Consider the following 19,976-nt stretch of genomic DNA (forward strand, 5'->3'; position numbering starts at 1 on the left):
TAGTAGTGATGTCGAGATCGACAATCGACTGATCAAGCAAGATAATTTGCTGTGAAGTGTCTTACATTTTATTGAAAACCGAAACAAATCATCTTAGCCATATCATAGCAAACTCATCCAATATATTTATTTATCAAAGATGAAATAAAATCCTTGCTCCTCACCTTTAATTTGATAGATTCCTAATAAATTTATACCTTAGTTTTTCTTCCCAATTTTCTCCTCTGTTGAAGGCAACAAATCCACTAGTCCAGGCCATCTCCAGTACCTTGACCAAATTGCCATTCTACAACAATAAGCCTCGAGAATGAGAATGAGCAGGTTATTTGGCCTTTGAGGGCAACACAAATAAGTCCACTCTTGTTCTCATCGGAGGTCCACACCGATTTACTTTTCAGTATAAATTATTTAATAACGAACAGGATATGAGTCTCAACTATTTTTCACCTTAGCCTGGAGTCACTGTGCCTAAATGCCATGTTCCCACCACTGCCCTAAAGGCAGCTAACTCAGTCCTGACCAGGGAACTGATCTAGACCTTGCTGCTGTGTGTGGCTCGATACCATGCCACATGGTGTACCAAACCATCAAGAAAACACAAAAATTGCACTACAAAGAAATTTCTACGGCACAATAATTTAATCTTTTGCTGAATGTTAACTATAATCTTAGGCAAGCTGCATAAGACAATCAGGGAAAGCTAGGATAAAAAGATGTGATGTATTTTATAATGAATAAGACAAAAATTGAAATAATTTAGACCTGCAAGACAATTGCATGCTTGTTTAATTATTTTTTATTATTGTAAATTATTGAAGAGATAAAATCCCACATTCCATGAACATATATTGGCAGCAAATTCTCCATAAAACTTGCTCCACTTCAAGTAAATACTAGCCTGTCCAAGAGATGCACATTATTACTATTACATACATGTTGTTCCTCTGATTTTACTTTATATGGATCTCACTTATAAATAAGTCATCCACAAGAATAATTAACTTGGACAATAAGTACACCGAGTATAATGTAACCATTTAATTAAAAGGATTCATTAATTGTTGACAGACATGTTCTGTACTTTATTTTCCAAACTGGTATCGGAGAATGCAGGTTTCTTCTTGCTTCCTTCTTGCTGTTTCTTCTGCTTTTTAGATGGTTCCTGGTCAATTGGTGCTGGCTTAACAAACTTGATCAGCTCATTCAAGACTGTTTGAATAAGATGTACATATTTTTGTGGGTAGAGGAAGATGAAACACTTCATTTAATGGGTTAATATTCAGAATATCATTTCATAGTAACTTCAGTTTCCTGTAATTGTAAGCTATATATACACAGGAGTTTGAACATACCAAATCAAAAGATGAGTTGCATTTTATGTTTTGTCTGAAAAACACACTCCATATTTAGAAAGCCGTTATAAATTTAAGAAAAATATTTTCATCCTCTCTCTTGCTGAGGCACAGTTCCATTAGTGCTGACCACCGATTGAGATTAAGTTCGGGACCTGAAACCTAATGGACAACCCTAACAACACAGACCGGAACGCCGCACTGCTATCATTGCTTGAAAACTCGGGCGCTTCAACATTGACATCGCCGCCTTAAGCAAGACCCGGCGGGCAGGGGAAGGCCAGCTCAAAGAACAAGGTGGTGGCTGCACATTCTTCAGAAGCAGAATGCTGACTCCATGGGGTTGGCTTTGCCATAAAGAATGAGCTAGTGGGCCGTCTCAGAGACTCCCCCTGCGGGATAAACAAGCAGCTCATGACTTTTCGGCTCACCCTAGCCCGGAACCAATGCGCTACGGTCTTTACAACACTGGAAGCTACAGATGAGACCAAAGAGGAACTCTACTCCAGCCTCGAACAATTCCTGTCCCGAGTCCCGAGCGACAAGCTGATCTTCCTTGGCGACTTTGACGCCAGAGTTGAAAAAGACACTGACCTCTGGCTTTGTGTCTTAATGCAAGGAGTATCTGCAATAAGGTGGATGAATTAACTGTGCAAATAGATGTTAACAAATATGATGTGATTGGGATTACGGAGACGTGGCTTCAGGATGATCAGGGCTGGGAACTCAACATCCAGGGGTATTCAACATTCAGGAAGGATAGAATAAAAGGAAAAGGAGGTGAGGTAGCATTGCTGGTTAAGGAGGAGATTAAGGCAATAGTTAGGAAGGACATTAGCTTGGATGATGTGGAATCTATATGGGTAGAGCTACAGAACACCAAAGGGCAAAAAACGTTAGTGGGAGTTGTGTACAGACCTCCAAACAGTAGTAGTGATGTTCGGGAGGGCATCAAACAGGAAATTAGGGGTGCATGCAATAAAGGTGCAGCAGTTATAATGGGTGACCTTAATATGCACATAGATTGGGCTAACCAAACTGGAAGCAATACGGTGGAGGAGGATTTCCTGGAGTGCATGAGGGATGGTTTTTTAGACCAATATGTCGAGGAACCAACTAGGGGGGAGGCCATCTTAGACTGGGTGTTATGTAATGAGAGAGGATTAATTAGCAATCTCGTTGTGCGAGGCCCCTTGGGGAAGAGTGACCATAATATGGTGGAATTCTGCATTAGGATGGAGAATGAAACAGTTAATTCAGAGACCATGGTCCAGAACTTAAAGAAGGCTAACTTTGAAGGTATGAGGCGAGAATTGGCTGGGATGGATTGGCGAATGATACTTAAGGGGTTGACTGTGGATGGGCAATGGCAGACATTTAGAGACCGCATGGATGAAGTACAACAATTGTACATTCCTGTCTGGCATAAAAATAAAAAAGGGAAGGTGGCTCAACCGTGGCTATCAAGGGAAATCAGGGATAGTATTAAAGCCAAGGAAGTAGCATACAAATTGGCCAGAAATAGCAGCGAACCTGGGGACTGGGAGAAATTTAGAACTCAGCAGAGGAGGACAAAGGGTTTGATTAGGGCAGGGAAAATGGAGTATGAGAAGAAGCTTGCAGGGAACATTAAGACGGATTGCAAAACTTTCTATAGATATGTAAAGAGAAAAAGGTTAGTAAAGACAAACGTAGGTCCCTTGCAGTCAGAATCAGGGGAAGTCATAACGGGGAACAAAGAAATGGCGGACCAATTGAACAAGTACTTTGGTTCGGTATTCACGAAGGAGGACACAAACAACCTTCCGGTTATAAAAGGGGTCGGGGGGTCTAGTAAGGAGGAGGAACTGAGGGAAATCCTTATTAGCCGGGAAATTGTGTTGGGGAAATTGATGGGATTGAAGGCCGATAAATCCCCAGGGCCTGATGGACTGCATCCCAGAGTACTTAAGGAGGTGGCCTTGGAAATAGTGGATGCATTGACAGTCATTTTCCAACATTCCATTGACTCTGGATCAGTTCCTATGGAGTGGAGGGTAGCCAATGTAACCCCACTTTTTAAAAAAGGAGGGAGAGAGAAAACAGGGAATTATAGACCGGTCAGCCTGACATCGGTAGTGGGTAAAATGATGGAATCAATTATTAAGGATGTCATAGCAGTGCATTTGGAAAGAGGTGACATGATAGGTCCAAGTCAGCATGGATTTGTGAAAGGGAAATCATGCTTGACAAATCTTCTGGAATTTTTTGAGGATGTTTCCAGTAGAGTGGACAAGGGAGAACCAGTTGATGTGGTATATTTGGACTTTCAGAAGGCGTTCGACAAGGTCCCACACAAGAGATTGATGTGCAAAGTTAGAGCACATGGGATTGGGGGTAGTGTGCTGACATGGATTGAGAACTGGTTGTCAGACAGGAAGCAAAGAGTAGGAGTAAATGGGTACTTTTCAGAATGGCAAGCAGTGACTAGTGGGGTACCGCAAGGTTCTGTGCTGGGGTCCCAGCTGTTTACACTGTACATTAATGATTTAGATGAGGGGATTAAATGTAATATCTCCAAATTTGCGGATGACACTAAGTTGGGTGGCAGTGTGAGCTGCGAGGAGGATGCTGTGAGGCTGCAGAGCGACTTGGATAGGTTAGGTGAGTGGGCAAATGCATGGCAGATGAAGTATAATGTTGATAAATGTGAGGTTATCCACTTTGGTGGTAAAAACAGAGAGACAGACTATTATCTGAATGGTGACAGATTAGGAAAAGGGGAGGTGCAAAGAGACCTGGGTGTCATGGTACATCAGTCATTGAAGGTTGGCATGCAGGTGCAGCAGGCGGTTAAGAAAGCAAATGGCATGTTGGCCTTCATAGCAAGGGGATTTGAGTACAGGGGCAGGGAGGTGTTGCTACAGTTGTACAGGGCATTGGTGAGGCCACACCTGGAGTATTGTGTACAGTTTTGGTCTCCTAACCTGAGGAAGGACATTCTTGCTATTAAGGGAGTGCAGCGAAGGTTCACCAGACTGATTCCCGGGATGGCGGGACTGACCTATCAAGAAAGACTGGATCAACTGGGCTTGTATTCACTGGAGTTCAGAAGAATGAGAGGGGACCTCATAGAAACATATAAAATTCTGACGGGGTTAGACAGGTTAGATGCAGGAAGAATGTTCCCAATGTTGGGGAAGTCCAGAACCAGGGGTCACAGTCTAAGGATAAGGGGTAAGCCATTTAGGACCGAGATGCGGAGGAACTTCTTCACCCAGAGAGTGGTGAACCTGTGGAATTCTCTACCACAGAAAGTTGTTGAGGCCAATTCACTAAATATATTCAAAAAGGAGTTAGATGAGGTCCTTACTACTAGGGGGATCAAGGGGTATGGCGAGAAAGCAGGAATGGGGTACTGAAGTTGAATGTTCAGCCATGAACTCATTGAATGGCGGTGCAGGCTAGAAGGCCGAATGGCCTACTCCTGCACCTATTTTCTATGTTTCTATTTTCTATGTTTCTATGAGACGTGATCAGCAAAGAGGGAATAGGGAATAGGGAATGCCAACTCCAATGGCATCCTCCTCCTGACGAAATGCTTAGAACATGGCCTCATCATAACCAATACCGTTCCGTCAGAAGGACAAATCCCTCGCTCAAATCACTGGCATCTGTTAGACGACGTCATCGTCCGAGCGAGGGACCGCAAAGATATGCGCATCACCCGCGTCATGACAGGAGTGGATGACTGCTGGACGGACCAACGCCTAATTTGCTCGGTCATCACCATCAACATTGCCCCAAAACAGCGACGGCAACAGAAACAATGATGCAGGAAATTCAACACCAGAGCACTCAAACATCCTGCTAAAAAAGCCCTATTCAGCCAGCGCCTTGCTACCAACCTGACGACTCCCAGTGACCCAGAGACGCAGAGTGTCCACAGTGCCTAGTCTGCCTTCAAGACTTCCATAATCAGCACCTACAAAGAGACGCTCGGTCACTCGACCAAGAAACACCAAGACTGGAACGACCAGCAGATCCAGGAGCTAATCTGCCACAAGCGCAAGGCATTCTTGGACTGGAAGCAGCAACACAACTCGAGGGCAAGAAAGCAGCTCTACAGACGTCTGAAGGCCGAGGACCAACAGAAAACTTGTGACCTAAAGAACAGATGGTGGGTGGAGAAAGCTCAAGAAATCCAGCAGCTAGCCGACAACCACGACGTGCGAGGATTCTTCAGCGCAATCAAGACGACCTACGGCCCAAGCACCCACGGTCTACTGGCCAAGAACGGAGAGGTGTTCATCAAGGACAGAAAGGCAGTCAGTGCCCACTGGAAGGAGCACTTCAAGGATCTCCTCAAGCGAGACTCTGTCTTCGACCTGAGTGTCATCGACTCCATCCCACAGCATGGCACCCACCACCATCTCAGCATAATCCCAGTCCGGCACGAGGTCGAAAAGGAATCCGACAATTGAAGAACAAGTTGTCAGAAGCAGATGGACTGCCCGCCAAAGCACTAAAACGTGGCGGAGAAGCACTACTGGCGTGGATCCATGACCTCATCTCTCTTATCTGGAAGGAGGAGATCATGCCAGGAGATCTCAGAGAAGCTGTCATCGTGACTATCTTCAAGAAAGATGACAAGTCCGACTGCGGTAACTAAAGAGGAATCTCCCTGCTGTCAACCACCAGGAAAGTCATCGCAAGAATCCTCTTGAATCGCCTTCTTCCTGTGGCCGAAGAGCTCCTCCCAGAGTCGCAATGCAGATTACACCCACTAAGGGGTGTAATGGACATGATCTTCACCATGCGGCAGATACAAGAGAAATGCAGGGAACAGCACCAACCCTTGTACATAGCCTTCATTGACCTCACAAAAGCCTTTCACACTGTCAACCGTGAGGGATTACGGAGCATCCTCCTCAGTTTCGGCTGCCCTCAAAAGTTTGTCACCATCCTCCATCTGGTCTGATCCTATCCTCACTCAGTAATCAGCCACACGCACTTTCCAGCACAATCACTAATTAAGGGGGTAGAACTTTGTCCACGTTTCTTCTGGGAGTGATGGCAAAACTGTGAAGCTGAATAATTTTCTGCCGTCTAAATTCACAAACAGCATCAAGCACTCCCCCGGGTTAGAGGTTTATGAGAGAGAGTAGAGTTAATCTGATACTGTCCTGACAATGTGTATGATCCCAATCAACATAATACAACCTCTTAATGTGCCTGTATCATATTTCCATTCCCTACAATATCCTTTATCTTTCAATCTCTGTCAAATTGATAAAAAGGTAGCTTCAGGCCACAGATTCTTGTCTGGAGCTTATCCAGATTTATAGAGATTAACTGTGTCTTGCTTGATCTTGTTCACAAGTGAATTATACCGAGTCATAGTGATGGTAGCATAGTAGCTTAACACTAACAACTTATTCAGCAAGGTTCATATACCCATGCACACTTCTACTTACCTGGTGGCATGTATGGTCTTAGATTTTCAGGCACCACTATACCATCTTCAGTCTGGTAATTCTCCAGGATAGCACAGATCACACGAGTTGTTGCACACATTGTAGCATTTAACATGTGCACAAAGTCAGCCTGGGAACAAAAGTGAAGAATCATATTTATTCTACAGTCTTCACGTGGGGGGCGGGGGAGGTTATCCCCGGTCTCCTGGCCAATATTTATCCCTCAATCAACATAACCAAAAAAAAAGATTATCTGGTTATTATCACATTGCTGTTTGTGGGAGCTTGCTGTGTGCAAATTGGCTGCAGTGCTTCATACATTACAACAATGATTACACTTCAAAAAAGTACTTCATTGGCTGTAAAGTGCTTTGAGGAGTCCAGTGGTTGTGAAAGGCACTATATAACAAAGTCTTTCTTTCACACTTATATCCATAAAGTGAAAAAATTATCTTTCAAATAGATGATTTTCTCTACATCCTGCAATTTTCTCCCTTCTTCATTTCTGTCCTGAAGATGTACTCATGCTGCGGTAGTGTCACAAGCACTGGTAGCCCTCCAGGAGCACACACAGATAACCAGGGCTCATTCCTGAGCCTAGGCTGAAGCAGCCTGTTCAACCATGGGAGGTATCACAGATAAGCCCAAACGTATCCTCATTTGATACCCAAGCGCACACATTTCCAGTGGGAAACACTGAAGAGGGATCAGGATGAGTGGAAACCCTGGCGATTTTTCCTCTTTCGGCTAGGGAGCTGAAGCCAGCTGCTGTGCTGTCACTAACACTGCTTCATCAACTGAAATCACTGTCATACCGGAACCTTCTTTACCTGTGTGGCTCAGGGCGATGCTATACAGTAGATTCACTGACTAAATTTGCATTTTTCCTCACGGAAACAATTTTTAAGTAAAAAAAAAAAAATCCTCAATCTTTCACCCACATGTAGCTTTTACTAGCGATGCCATTTTTTTGCCTAAATGTGTCACTGGATAAGTCCATCACACCATTTAGCTACTGTTTATCTACACAATATGCTTTAAATGCTGAATACCTCCACCAAAATTATCTCTCCCTCACCCCATTTAAGAAAAACACACTCTTTCGTTTAGATTTTCCTGCATTATTTCCAGTTGCTTTTAAAATAATGTTTTGACGCTCCCCCAATAGTTCAGTGAGTAAATGTGTGGCAATGTACTGAACCACATCTCAGTCAGGAAGATCCTGAGTTTGAGAGAGTTACCGCATCTTAACCAGACTGACCGAGTGTGATGCAATTGGCTTACGTGTCTCCATGCTAGTGAGAAAATAAATATGCTACTATGACTTATACACTCTACTGGTATTAGGGACCTCTTGGAACTGTGGATATCAGCTAAGGTGTGGTTTGGTTGGTAGTAGTCCCATAGTTGAACAGCACACTGACACCCTCTCCAGGCAACTGTGGAGCCCAACCACTATGAGTATTCCTTCAGTGGGGCAGTGGGTAAAATTGGAGGAAGAAAAATTATAAAATAAAGATACTTTATAAATATAATAATGATGGGTTTTTAAAAAAAGCACGCAGAATAAGCCTCCCATTTACATAAAGCTACTTTAATTACAAAATATCCCATTGTATTAAACTAAGGAAATAAAAACTAAAGAGGCTGTGCACCTTCTGGTTGGGTTTGAGCAAATAGCCTTGAAGGGGAAGAGAATCAAGGTCTAGAGTGTAAAATTTCTGGCACGAGTCAAATAGAATGGCTGCATTATTGCCAATATTGAGCCGCAGAAAGCATTGGCATTTACTAAGTCTTAAAAAACACTTATAGCACAACTTTTTTGGTCAGTTTGTCTCATTTAACAGCACCCTTGTCTGAACACTGCAAGTTGAAGCCCCATTCCTAGGCCTGAGCATTGAAGACGAGCATCTCAGTTTTTGACCTTATAAAGAACTGATGGGACATTAATATTAGCCGCAGCTTAGGTCCTGAGAATGTTCATGTCCTACTTAATGCAATTGTAACTACTTTTTGTAGGTCATATACAATGCCACTGGGTTTCAGTTTTCACAGAAAAATAAACTGAATTGTAGAATACGATCTCAAAACACTAATAAAAGCCCCGAAAGCCAATGTAATATAAAGAAATTTAACTTATTCAGTCATCCTGAAGCATTGGCTTTGGTCATAGCCTTTATTCAGGGTTGTTTTTCAGTTGAATGTTGATTTTGAGTTGCGAGCTTTTTAAGGGCTGTGTCAGTTTTTTTGAAGCTGTTTTGCAGGTACAGAGAGACTGTCTTTCAAATGTAATTCATTGGACGTGAAGCACTTTAGCACATCCCAAGAGATGTGAGCAGGCATTGTATCAATGAAAGTTCGTCCTTTCTTTCCTTTATGACAAATGTTTATGCTCATCAAGGCAAAGGATGTCCATTCTTGCCATCCAGTGCCCAAATCAAGTTGTGACAAGATACAGCACAGCCAGGTGCAGAGCTAACTCAATCCAATGTCCGCAAACAACGTGCCTTAGCCACTACATTACCGGTGTGAATTTTACAATTTGGTGGCAATTTGTGCATACTATAATAATACTGTTTATTTATATAGCGCTTTTAACGTAGTAAAACGTCCCAAGACGCTTCCCAACAGTGTTACAAGACAAAACAGATAAATTTTACACCGAGCCACAAAAGGAGAAATTAAGGCAGATGACCAAAAGCTTGGTTAAAGAGGTAGGTTTTAAGGAGCGTCTTAAAGGAGGAAAGAGAGGTAGAGATGCGGAGAGGTTTAGGGAGGGAGTTCCAGAACTTAGGGCCCAAACAGCTGAAGGCACGGCCACCAATGGTTGAGCAATTATAATGAGGGATGTTCAAGAGGGCAGAATTTGAGGAGCGCAGGCATCTTGTGGGGTTGTGAGGCTGAAAAAGATTACAGAGATAGGGAGGAGCAAGGCTATGGAGTGATTTGAAAACAAGGATGAGAATTTTGAAATCGAGGCGTTGTTTAACCTGGAGCCAATGTAGGTCAGAAAGCACAGGGGTGATGGGCGATATTAACTTGGTGTGAGTTAGGAAACGGGCTGCTGAGTTTTAGAATACGTAGTGTAGAATGTGGGAGGCCAGCCCAGAGTGAATTGGAGTAGTCAAGTCTAGAGGTAACAAAGGCATGAATGAGGGTTTCAGCAGCAGAAGATCTGAAGCAGGTGCGAAGGCAGGCAATGTTTATAGAGGTGGAAAAAGGCGGTTATGGTGCGGATATGTGGCTGGAAACTAATTTCGGGGTCAAATATGACACCTAGGTTGCGAACAGTCTTGTTACCCCTCAGATTGATGCTATGGGCAGCTATGTGTTCTTGGCCCATTTCCACAAAGAACTGGACCAAAACTGCTTTCACATTAAAGTATGACAATTGTCAGAGAAAGATTCTTGTTTCATCAGTTTGAACCCAGGTTTTCAAGATGAAAGGACAGTGCGCTGCACTGCACCCATCTAGTCCTTGTATGTCAACAACTACTGACTTACTTTGTCCATCATTTTTTTGGTTTGTCCATATCTGATTCGTAGCCTGCGTGCTTGGTAATCTGTGCAGTTAGAACAAGACACCAACTCCCGGTAGGCAGCAGAGCCAGGAAACCAGGCTTCCAAATCCAACTTTTTACTGGCAGCATGATTCAATGCACCTAACAGAGCAGAAAAAACAAAGTACATTTCAGACCAACTTCGGTACATGATGCAAATTAATAAATCAAGTGGAATAAAAGTGGATGGCTTAAATTTGAAACATTTTACACAAGAAAAAATGTAAGCAAGATCAGGAGGTACAACACTAATTCTCAATCTGCACTTCCCCATTCCCTTCAGAAGATCAGAACAATGTGGTTCACAGACCCGTCTGTGTCTACTGTAAATATCACTGTATAACCAGCTAACAGGAGGTGCAACTGAAACAAAGCATGCCAGGTTCTGTCATCCTTCCACATGCAATGCAACAAGCTGGACAAAAAACAAATGATCACACCCAAAGGAAGCGAGTGAGTTCTCTGACGGGAAGGCAAAGATTTATCACGAGCTGCTAGATTTTTTAAATAGAAAATGAAACTGCAAAGAGCAAGCTACACAAACACTTTCCTCACACACTTACACTAAATACTAGGATAATTCAAAAAATAATCTTTTGCATCGTGTAACATGCTATTCACCGACACACTTCCAGTTATCAGTATGAGTAAAAAGTTGCCAAAATGACCCAAACATTCTTAGCTTTAAAAAAAAATTCTCAACCATATTGCTTACTAAAAGAACAGAATGTTATTATAGAAACAGTTGATTGAAACATAGCTTACAGATCTGTAGTAGACTGAAGAAGGATCTTGTGCTCCATTCTTAGCCCATAATTTACCAACGGTGGTTAACCCTTCAATAACTGTGACTGACAGTAATCTGAATTGCTTTCCTTGAATTTAACATATAACAAGTGACATTTTATAACTTCAATCACTGATCAGCACTCAAAGCAACTATATGATTGTTCAGGTACCTGATACAATATTTACAATGCGGTAAGGAATGCCCAAAGATTGGTAGAACTCCTCTGCAGTTCCTATCATGTCGTCAAACATATCCCATGACTTGTTATCATGAGGCGATGCAAAAACAAACTGTTCAATCTGCGGAGACAAAAAAATAGATTTATAATGAACTGGTTCCTCTGCTGCAAAACAATTTTAATTTAGCAACAAGTCTAATGATTTAGTGTTCTGAAATAAACTTCATAAGTTACTACTGTTAGAAGAAATTGTTTAGACTATACATTTGCTGCTTCTGCAGTAAAATTGGTATTAACTTCAGGCAATAAAATATCGTCTGCAGTGACAAAGATAATTTTTTCTCTCTCATTTTCTTCCCAAATCCTTTCTTCCCTGAAGCAGTGGCTCCTGTTAAGGTACAATTTATTGGGCCACTGGTAGCTCATCCAAGTGACCACTCTTCATGTGTAACACTGACCAGTGACTGGTCGAATGCAATTCAACATGAGGGCCATCACAACCAAGTAAAACCCTATCGCCCCCTGAAGTGCGTGCACACATATTTCCAGCAAAGGAGAACGATCAGGAGGAGGAACCTTGGCCGAGTTTTTTTCTTCCCAACATGGGACACTAAAGCCAGCTCTAGTGCTAGAATGGGTGATATCATGAATAAAACCTGGGTTGTCCTGAGCTGTTACAAGGACACCCTCAAAGCCTCCCTGGTAAAGTGCGACATCACCACTGACATCTGGGAGACCTTGGCCGAAGACCGCCCGAGGTGGAGAAAGTGCATCCGGGAGGGTGTTGAGTTCTTCGAGTCTCAACGCAAAGAGCGTGAAGAGGTCAAGCGCAGATAGCGGAAGGAGCGCGCGGCAAAACCAGCCCCAGCCACCCCTTCCCTCGACGAATGTTTGTCCCGCCTGTAACAGAGTCTGTGGCTCTCGTATTGGACTGTTCAGCCACCAGAGAACTCACTTTGGGAGTGGAAGCAAGTCTTCCTCGATTCCGAGGGACTGCGTATGACGACACAGCGCCATATTACACTGTGTAATTTACCGAGCTATCCTAGATAGCTGGAATTACATTTCTTGATTTACCTTCTCAAATTGGTGAACACGGAAGATGCCCCGAGTATCACGGCCATGTGAGCCAACCTCCTGACGGAAGCAGGTGGAAAATCCAGCATATTTAATAGGAAGATCCTCAGGCTTTAACCATTCATCTCTGTGAAAAGCTGCAATTGGCTGCTCAGAAGTAGCAATCAGGTATTTCTCATCGATTGAACTGTCATCTGATTTCTCACTGCCTTTTCCAACAACCTAATAAGAAAATGAGAAAAAGCACGTCAGTATAAGTACAGGTTTCTGTGCACCTTTACTTTTGGCATTATTAAGTACTGCCTTTACTTTGTAGCACTGAAATATAAAACACCAACTAAAACTAGAAAAGCAAATAGCACTTACTTACAATGCTTTATTTGTGTAAAATATTTTGTATGGGAGCAAAAAAGGAAGTATGCATTAAATAGAAGTGGTAGTATACTGCTTACTGAGAAAGATCTTGAAGTTACAGTGGATACATCTTGTCAGCAGTGATTAGCTATAGTTTTAGAAAAAGACAAATAAGGCACTGGATTTAATTAACAGACGGAAAGAGTACAAATCTGGAAAGGTCATGTTATTGCTGTACACGGCATTTGTCAGACCACATCTAGAGTATTGTGTGCAGTTCTCATCACCAAATCATAGGGCCCAAGTTTCCACATGATTTGCGCCTGATTTTTAGGAGCAACTAGTGGAGAACGGACTATCTTAGAATTCACAATTCTCCACATTTTATTTTCTGCAGTTCTAGTCAGGTAGAACAGTTCTACTTTGGAACAGAATTTTTTCTTCAAAAGGGGGCGTGTCAGGCCACTGACGCCCGATTTGAAAGTTTCCACAGTGAAAATGTACTCCAAACTAAAGTAAAATGGAGCAAGTGAAGATTTTTGTAGAACTGAAAAAACCTGTTCTACACATTAAAAAAAATCAGGCGCAGGTTACAAATCAGGCGTCCAGATCGAGGTGGGGGGGGGGGGGGGGGGGGGGGAGGGGTGGGGAAGGGAACTCATTAAATTCTACAATCAATCCTTATTTATACTTATACAAATAAATCCAACCTGAATAAACATTTATAAGCAAAGAAAAGATAAAATAAACCATCTTCCTACCTGTGTGAAAGTGCTTCAGCCAGGAAGAATGGTGCAGCAAGCCTCACAAAACGAGGGAGCCGACCGAACGCGGGCGGGGGGGGGGGAGGAGGGAGCCGACCGATCGCGGGCGGGGAGGAGGAGGGAGCCGACCGATCGCGGGCCGGGAGGGGAGGAGGGAGTCGACGAACGCGGAGGGGGGTGGGGAGGGAAGGGAAGGGAGCCGACGAACGCGGGCAGGGGGGGGGGGGGAGAGGGAAGGGAGCCGACGAACACGGGGCGGGGGGAGGGAAGGGAGCCGACCGAACGCGGGGGGGGGGAAGGGAGCTGACCGAACGCGGGGGGGTGGGGGGGAAGAGAGAGGGAGGGAGCCGACCGAACGCGGGGGGGGGGGGGGGGGGAGCCTACCGAACGCCGGGGGGGGGGGAGGGAGCTGACCGAACGCGGGGGGGTGGGGGGGAAGAGAGAGGGAGGGAGCCGACCGAACGCGGGGGGGGGGGGGAGCCTACCGAACGCCGGGGGGGGGGGGGAAATGGAGCCGTTCCAGACGGCTGGTGGGAAAGAGAGAAGGCTGCAGGAAGCCTCAGAAATTGAGGAGCCATTTCCCGACGGCAAAAGGGGGAGGTTGTCGGGAAACGGCTGCCTCAACTTTCTGAGGCTTCCTGCACCCTTCTCACTGCTTCAAGAAGCCTCAGTGCTGATGGCAATGTACTTTTATTAAAAAATGTTCAAAAACAGCTACAAAGAACTACAAAGAACGACAAAAATGGCCGAGTGCCAATGGTTTTTTCACACTGCGCGTGCGCGAACGCTCCAACGCGCACGTGCAGCGTTGCCGGCAGGAAAAAAACTAATTTAAATAGTACCCGCCCCCTCCCACTTACAAAATCGGCGCGAGTGTAGGCTCTGCCCCCCGGGCGCCGCGCCAAGCAGACAAGGAGCTGCAAAGCACTCCAGAATCACTCGTTTTTTTTCCGGCGCCGTTTTAGGCGCGAAAAACGGGCGCCCAGCTCGGAGGGGCGACCGTTTTTTATCATGTGGAAACTTGGGCCCATAGGAAGGCTATTATGACTTTTGGAATGTTACAAAGGCAGGGATATTAAGAATTGTATGAAGATTTGTGTTTTTCGGATAGCTCAACTGGTTAGGACAATGATTAACTGAACTATGCAGACTCAGGAGGCCCCAGGTTCAACCCCCAGTCTGTGCTGATTTCAGCAAGAGCAGCAGTGGGTTCAGTTCCTCTATGTGTTCACCAGACTGATTCCTGGGATGGGGGATTGTCCTTTGAGGAGAGATTGAGTAGACTAAGCCTATATTCTCTAGAGTTTAGAAGAATGAGAGGTGATCTTATTGAAACATACAAAATTCTTTCAGGGCTAGACAGGGGAGATGCAGGGAGGATGTTTCCGCTGGCTAGGGAGTCTAGAACCAGGAGTCACAGTCTCAGAATAAGGAGTCTGATCTTATTGAATGGTGGAGCAGGCTCAAGGGGCCGAATAGCTTACTCCTGTTCCTAATTCTTACGTTCTTATGTTGGGAGAGAACACAGTCCGCTAACCAGTGACTCCTGTTGCAAACCCTGTTTTGGTACTTGCCACACAGTTTTATAGCCTACCCTCTATAAGTGATATCTCTGAGGCCAGGGTATTTTCCACAGGTGCCACCAGCTCTCTGGTATCTGTACCACTGTGGCTGTTTTTCATGAGCCAGCCTAGACTGATTATCTTCATGCTATTTAACCATATGGACATCAGTCAAATCCACTGCTGTAGTCACCAACATCCACATGAAGGCATTCTTAAGGAATGAGTAATAAATAGTGGGGGACAAAAAACATGTATGAATTGTTGTTCCTCCCAGCCAGCTGCAATGCCTCCAGTTAAGATTAGCTCACTCATCACAAACCAGGGATTAAAATAGGACTTTCCTGGGCTATATAGATCAGTATGACATTAGACAGTGCATGTATTGACTGAGCTTTCAGAGGAGCCCAAAACTGAATTCTGAAAGGAATCCCGAATCCCTTAAATTTAGTGAAAATTTAAATTAAAGGAGCTTGTTATTGACATGATTAAAATTATGTTCAATAAAGTGAGTTTGTGGATGCACAGGGGTTTCACAAGTGATGACAAATGTTGTTCATGACAATTTGTTGACGGATGACATCACAACATAAATCATCCTATTTCTAATAGCATGTGCGGGAGTGGGAAAAGATTAGAAACAATTTGCCTCCATTGTGATTAATGATTGGATTCAGCACTTATTACTTTCATACCTTGTAGAGTTCGTCATCAAACTGACTAAGTTGGGCCACTTCTTGCATCACTTCTTTTCTCATAAAGAATGGCGTATAAAGTGGAGTATAGCCTTGGCTGCACAGACACCGCAGAGCATGTTGGATCAGAGCTTGTTCTAGAAATACCAAGGGACCCTGAAAAAACAGGACTAAAAATACTGAATACATTGCACATATCATCATTTGATTACTCTTATAGTTTGATCTTGGTTCTGCTAAACATCTTTCTATATACACATATAACTGATACGAACGATCAGGACCAATTGATGTTTCCTATTGATCCCTCTTCTGGTAAGGGAAAGTTCATTTAAAGAACACAAAACAAGAGTTTCCTCATTCTCTTCAGCATCGATACAACCCACTCTGTAACCGCAGCAAACAGAAACAGCCAGTGATCGGCACATCAGGGATCAGAGTTACATACACAAAGTGAGGGAAAAATACAGAAGTTATGTCCTTACAGCTAGATGGACATCATGAACATTTTCCCTTTTCTCTTTTTCAGACTGCATAAATATGAAACCAAAAGTGGCAAATTGATAATTTTGCAATTTACAGTCTACATGTGCAAGAATTCTGAATCTAACAAATCAACATTTGAAAAATTAGGTAATAGGCTTATTCAGTACATTTTAAAATAATTGTAAATTGCAATAAACAGCCGTGAAAAATAAAATATATAGGCTATTTGTCTATGCTGTGCCTCTAATCCTACGATAACTACACATTAATACAGTACAAATCACTGGGCACACACATCCATTCATTTGATCAACAGTAGATTGCAATATAATTGCAGCCAGTTTAAACGGCAAAAGCAATTAAAAGGAACACTTCAGGAAAGGACCATTGTTGGTCTTATCCACGGTTATATGAAAAATAATTCCAGATCAGCTCTTGCAGATCAGCCCCAAACACTGGTTCCATTGGAAGTTACTGAGGTTACTTTGAGACATTTACTCTCCGGAATAGCACAGAGAAGACCTGAAATGTCAGTGATCAGAAGCAGGAATCGCGGTTGATCTTACCTCTCCCTTGCCTAGAGGTGCAGAGCCCAAGTAGTTCTCCACTTGCACCTTGGCCAAAGTTAACACTGACTATAAGAAAACATGAAATCTTCCTGATCTATTTGGTTCAGGGTCAGTAATTCACTCAATGTGGCTTTGGGGTCATTGAAAATCACTCAGCAGTCCACAATCCCCGATTTGCTCTAGCTGTTTCCTTAAGGTGACACTCCCCCAGTAGCCAGGTTAAGAGCTAGCCATGGTTAGTGCGGGAAGGTGGAATTGAGGTGGAAGATCAGCCATGATCTTACTGAATGGCGGAGGAGGCTCCAAGGGCTTACTCCTGGCTCCTATTTCTTATGTTCATGGTTGCGATGACTACTAATATGAATCCTGAGGATATACTATGATCAACTCCTCTGATGGCTCAGGGAATGTATCCACTGAATGCTGAGTAGCTGAGCTAAGAGAGTCCTAAGTGTTCAAATTCAGTCCACAATCTATCACCACCAGCTGAAGACAATCAGGCTCATCTACGACGCTCGGTAGCCAAACAATACACACTGTGAATGCTTACACATGAAGCATGTACTTCCGAGGTATGGTACCAGAGGAGAACCTGCACAAAGATCTCTGCCTCAAAGAAATAAATGCCTTCCGGAGAGGAATGTGGAGAAAATTGGTAAGAAGAGAAAAACCTCCATGCTTTATCGGGGCGTTCCACTATTTGTAATCATTTATACAGGACTGAATTGATAAAGACTGCAGCAAAATCCTTTCAAAATATTGGTCATATAACCTCTTTTAAGCTCACCTTCAAGAAATACCCTCGGCTCCCTGCTACTACAGCTGCTTTCTCTCCTTCAAAACCATCAACCATTACCACTAGGTCAACATGGGAGTACTTCTTCATCGCAGTACAGTCTCCCCACGTTCGCTCCACTTTGTTGTCTGTATCCTGTAAAAGGAGGAATATAGGAACCGTCTAAATCTCCATCATATTCTAAAATCAGATATAAATTGAACATGACATTTTCAGTAATCAACTGCAGATTATCTCTCAATAGGCTGACAATAGTGACATTACTATTGTTAATCCTTGCACGAATATGACAACTGGACAAAGGTTGTGAAGCAATGCACTTTGTGGCATGATACACAGGCAAATCCAGATACCAGAGAAAGATGTCATGGTTGTTACATAATCTGATGTCAAATTTCAATCAATCAGAATCACTCAATTTTTTTCTTGTAAAGTCAGATATTCCATCCTTATTTTTATAGGATACTTTGATTTGATATTATTTGTGGTTAAATACCAAAACTTGAAATAATTTGGGAAGCAGAGATGGTTGAAGTATAAGAGTTTCTAAGAAGCTGGAGATGCAAAATTGAGGCATAAAAGAGCCATCAGTAGATATAATTGGTTGACAATTACAGGACAGACACAGATTTCAGATCTTAAAAGATGGATAGCAGATACCAGGAGCACATTAGAAGTGGCATGGTGAGCATCATGAATCACCATCACATGCAAGTGTATTTCTACCAACCTCCTGACCACAGCATAGACAAACATTATAATCTACTGAACAGTGGTTCCAGCAGTTAATGTAATAATGGCAGCACCAACTGCTTGCCTCTCTTCAGCTCAACCATGGTAGGCACTGAACACTGAATGTATGAGTGTGTGCTCTCATACTTGGCCACGAGGTGATGCCAGTCAGTGGTTGTCATCCCAAGTCTCAAAGTTTTCTCATCAATTACATGATAATTATCTACTTTCAACGCGGTGGATGGACTTGCACAGGGCAGCCTGAATTGAATCAGCCACCTTGATGTCTTAAATATTCAAGTCCAATGCTGCGTACCAGGTTTACTCAACGGGAGCTGCGTAATCAGGTCCTCAAGCGAGAGGTTTCAGCAAAGAATCATGCCGATGAGGCGTTTTCCCTTTCTGTCACAAATCCACCTCACAGTTTGGTCCTGTATCTTGCACATGGGCTAGAGGAAGCCCTTCTGTTGTATGCCTGCAAGTTCTGAATTATGAAGGCAAATTGGTTGAGCAAACGTCTTATATGCCACATGCTTAACAGGTTGAACCTCCCTTCTCCAGAACCACCCCTCGTGCAGAACCATTCTCGGCCACTGGGTGGCACATGCGCAGAACTCTAACATGAACAAATTGAAGTCCTTCCTCGCTGGCCTGACCCCGCGATACACCGCCGCGATCCACCGCCGCCCCACCCCCCCCAACCCCCATGATCTCTCTGCTGCTCTCCCAGCCGCAAGCCAGCCAGCCCCGATATCCCCTTGTTCAGTACCTGTACTATCCAATTTAACGTGACCACCCCTCGTCCAGAAAAATCCCTTATCCAGAACAGGCCAGGTCCTGAGGGTTCCGGATAAAGGAGATTCAACCCGTATTGGGATTTTGCTACTGCTCAAGGCAAGATAAGACAGGGCAAATGAAAGAGCCCTTTGGCCCTCCTCTGCACGATCTCAAGAGAACTGTATCCAGACTAAAGCTGATATCCAGCAGAACCCCCAAGTTCGACATGAATCAACTATTGGGACATGTACGCTTTATATTACCAGGTCATGTCTTAAACTATGCAATGCCATGCTACTGATCTTGGGAACACCCGATATCACATTCCATTGGTTAGGCCATTGTTCAAGTTGGTGAGTAGAGTGCACTAGATCTCCAAGTGATTCTGCCAGCAAAAAGGTGTGCTGCAATATTTTCAGAAATACCTTTTCATTCCTTTCTGATTGCTCTGCTGGTCTCCACAGCATCTGATAGGCATACCGTGACAATGCAAAGAACCAACTTAAGAGCCAATTATATCGACAAGGCTTCTTGGTAGTTTTCAGGCTCAATTGGGTTCCTCCTTCTTGAGACTTAAAAGAGTGCTCTACCAATAGCATGGATGCCCAGAAACCTATTCCCCATCCTCAGAAGAGCAGCTCCAAGAGGAATGGGAGGGTCATGCCACTGTTCTCCAAGTCCACTGCCATTTCCCCCCCACCCTCACCTTGATCAATTTTTGGCAACTCAGCACAAATACATCCACATTGGCCACTCTACTGTTAGCTAGGCAACACATAAATAGTCCACTTCCTTCCATTCAACTGGTATATTAAGGCCTTTTGATCT

At 43.7% G+C, this 19,976-nt stretch overlaps 1 protein-coding gene across 1 annotated transcript in view; it reads right to left on the reverse strand.

The window, feature by feature from the left end:
- Nucleotides 1-752: 752 nt before the first annotated feature.
- The window catches only part of sars1 (seryl-tRNA synthetase 1), a 35,726-nt gene continuing 16,502 nt past the window's right edge, over nt 753-19,976 (reverse strand). The window contains exons 5-11 of the mRNA XM_070858974.1: nt 17,631-17,774; nt 15,789-15,944; nt 12,414-12,635; nt 11,328-11,457; nt 10,313-10,470; nt 6,809-6,938; nt 753-1,209 (exon numbers count right to left, since the gene is read on the reverse strand). Of these exons, the coding sequence (XP_070715075.1) occupies nt 1,055-1,209; nt 6,809-6,938; nt 10,313-10,470; nt 11,328-11,457; nt 12,414-12,635; nt 15,789-15,944; nt 17,631-17,774 (1,095 nt within the window). The 3' untranslated portion in view covers nt 753-1,054. The remainder of the gene's footprint in view (nt 1,210-6,808; nt 6,939-10,312; nt 10,471-11,327; nt 11,458-12,413; nt 12,636-15,788; nt 15,945-17,630; nt 17,775-19,976) is intronic.

Source organism: Pristiophorus japonicus, chromosome 17, assembly GCF_044704955.1.
Source record: "Pristiophorus japonicus isolate sPriJap1 chromosome 17, sPriJap1.hap1, whole genome shotgun sequence".
NCBI classification, from domain to species: Eukaryota; Metazoa; Chordata; class Chondrichthyes; family Pristiophoridae; genus Pristiophorus; species Pristiophorus japonicus.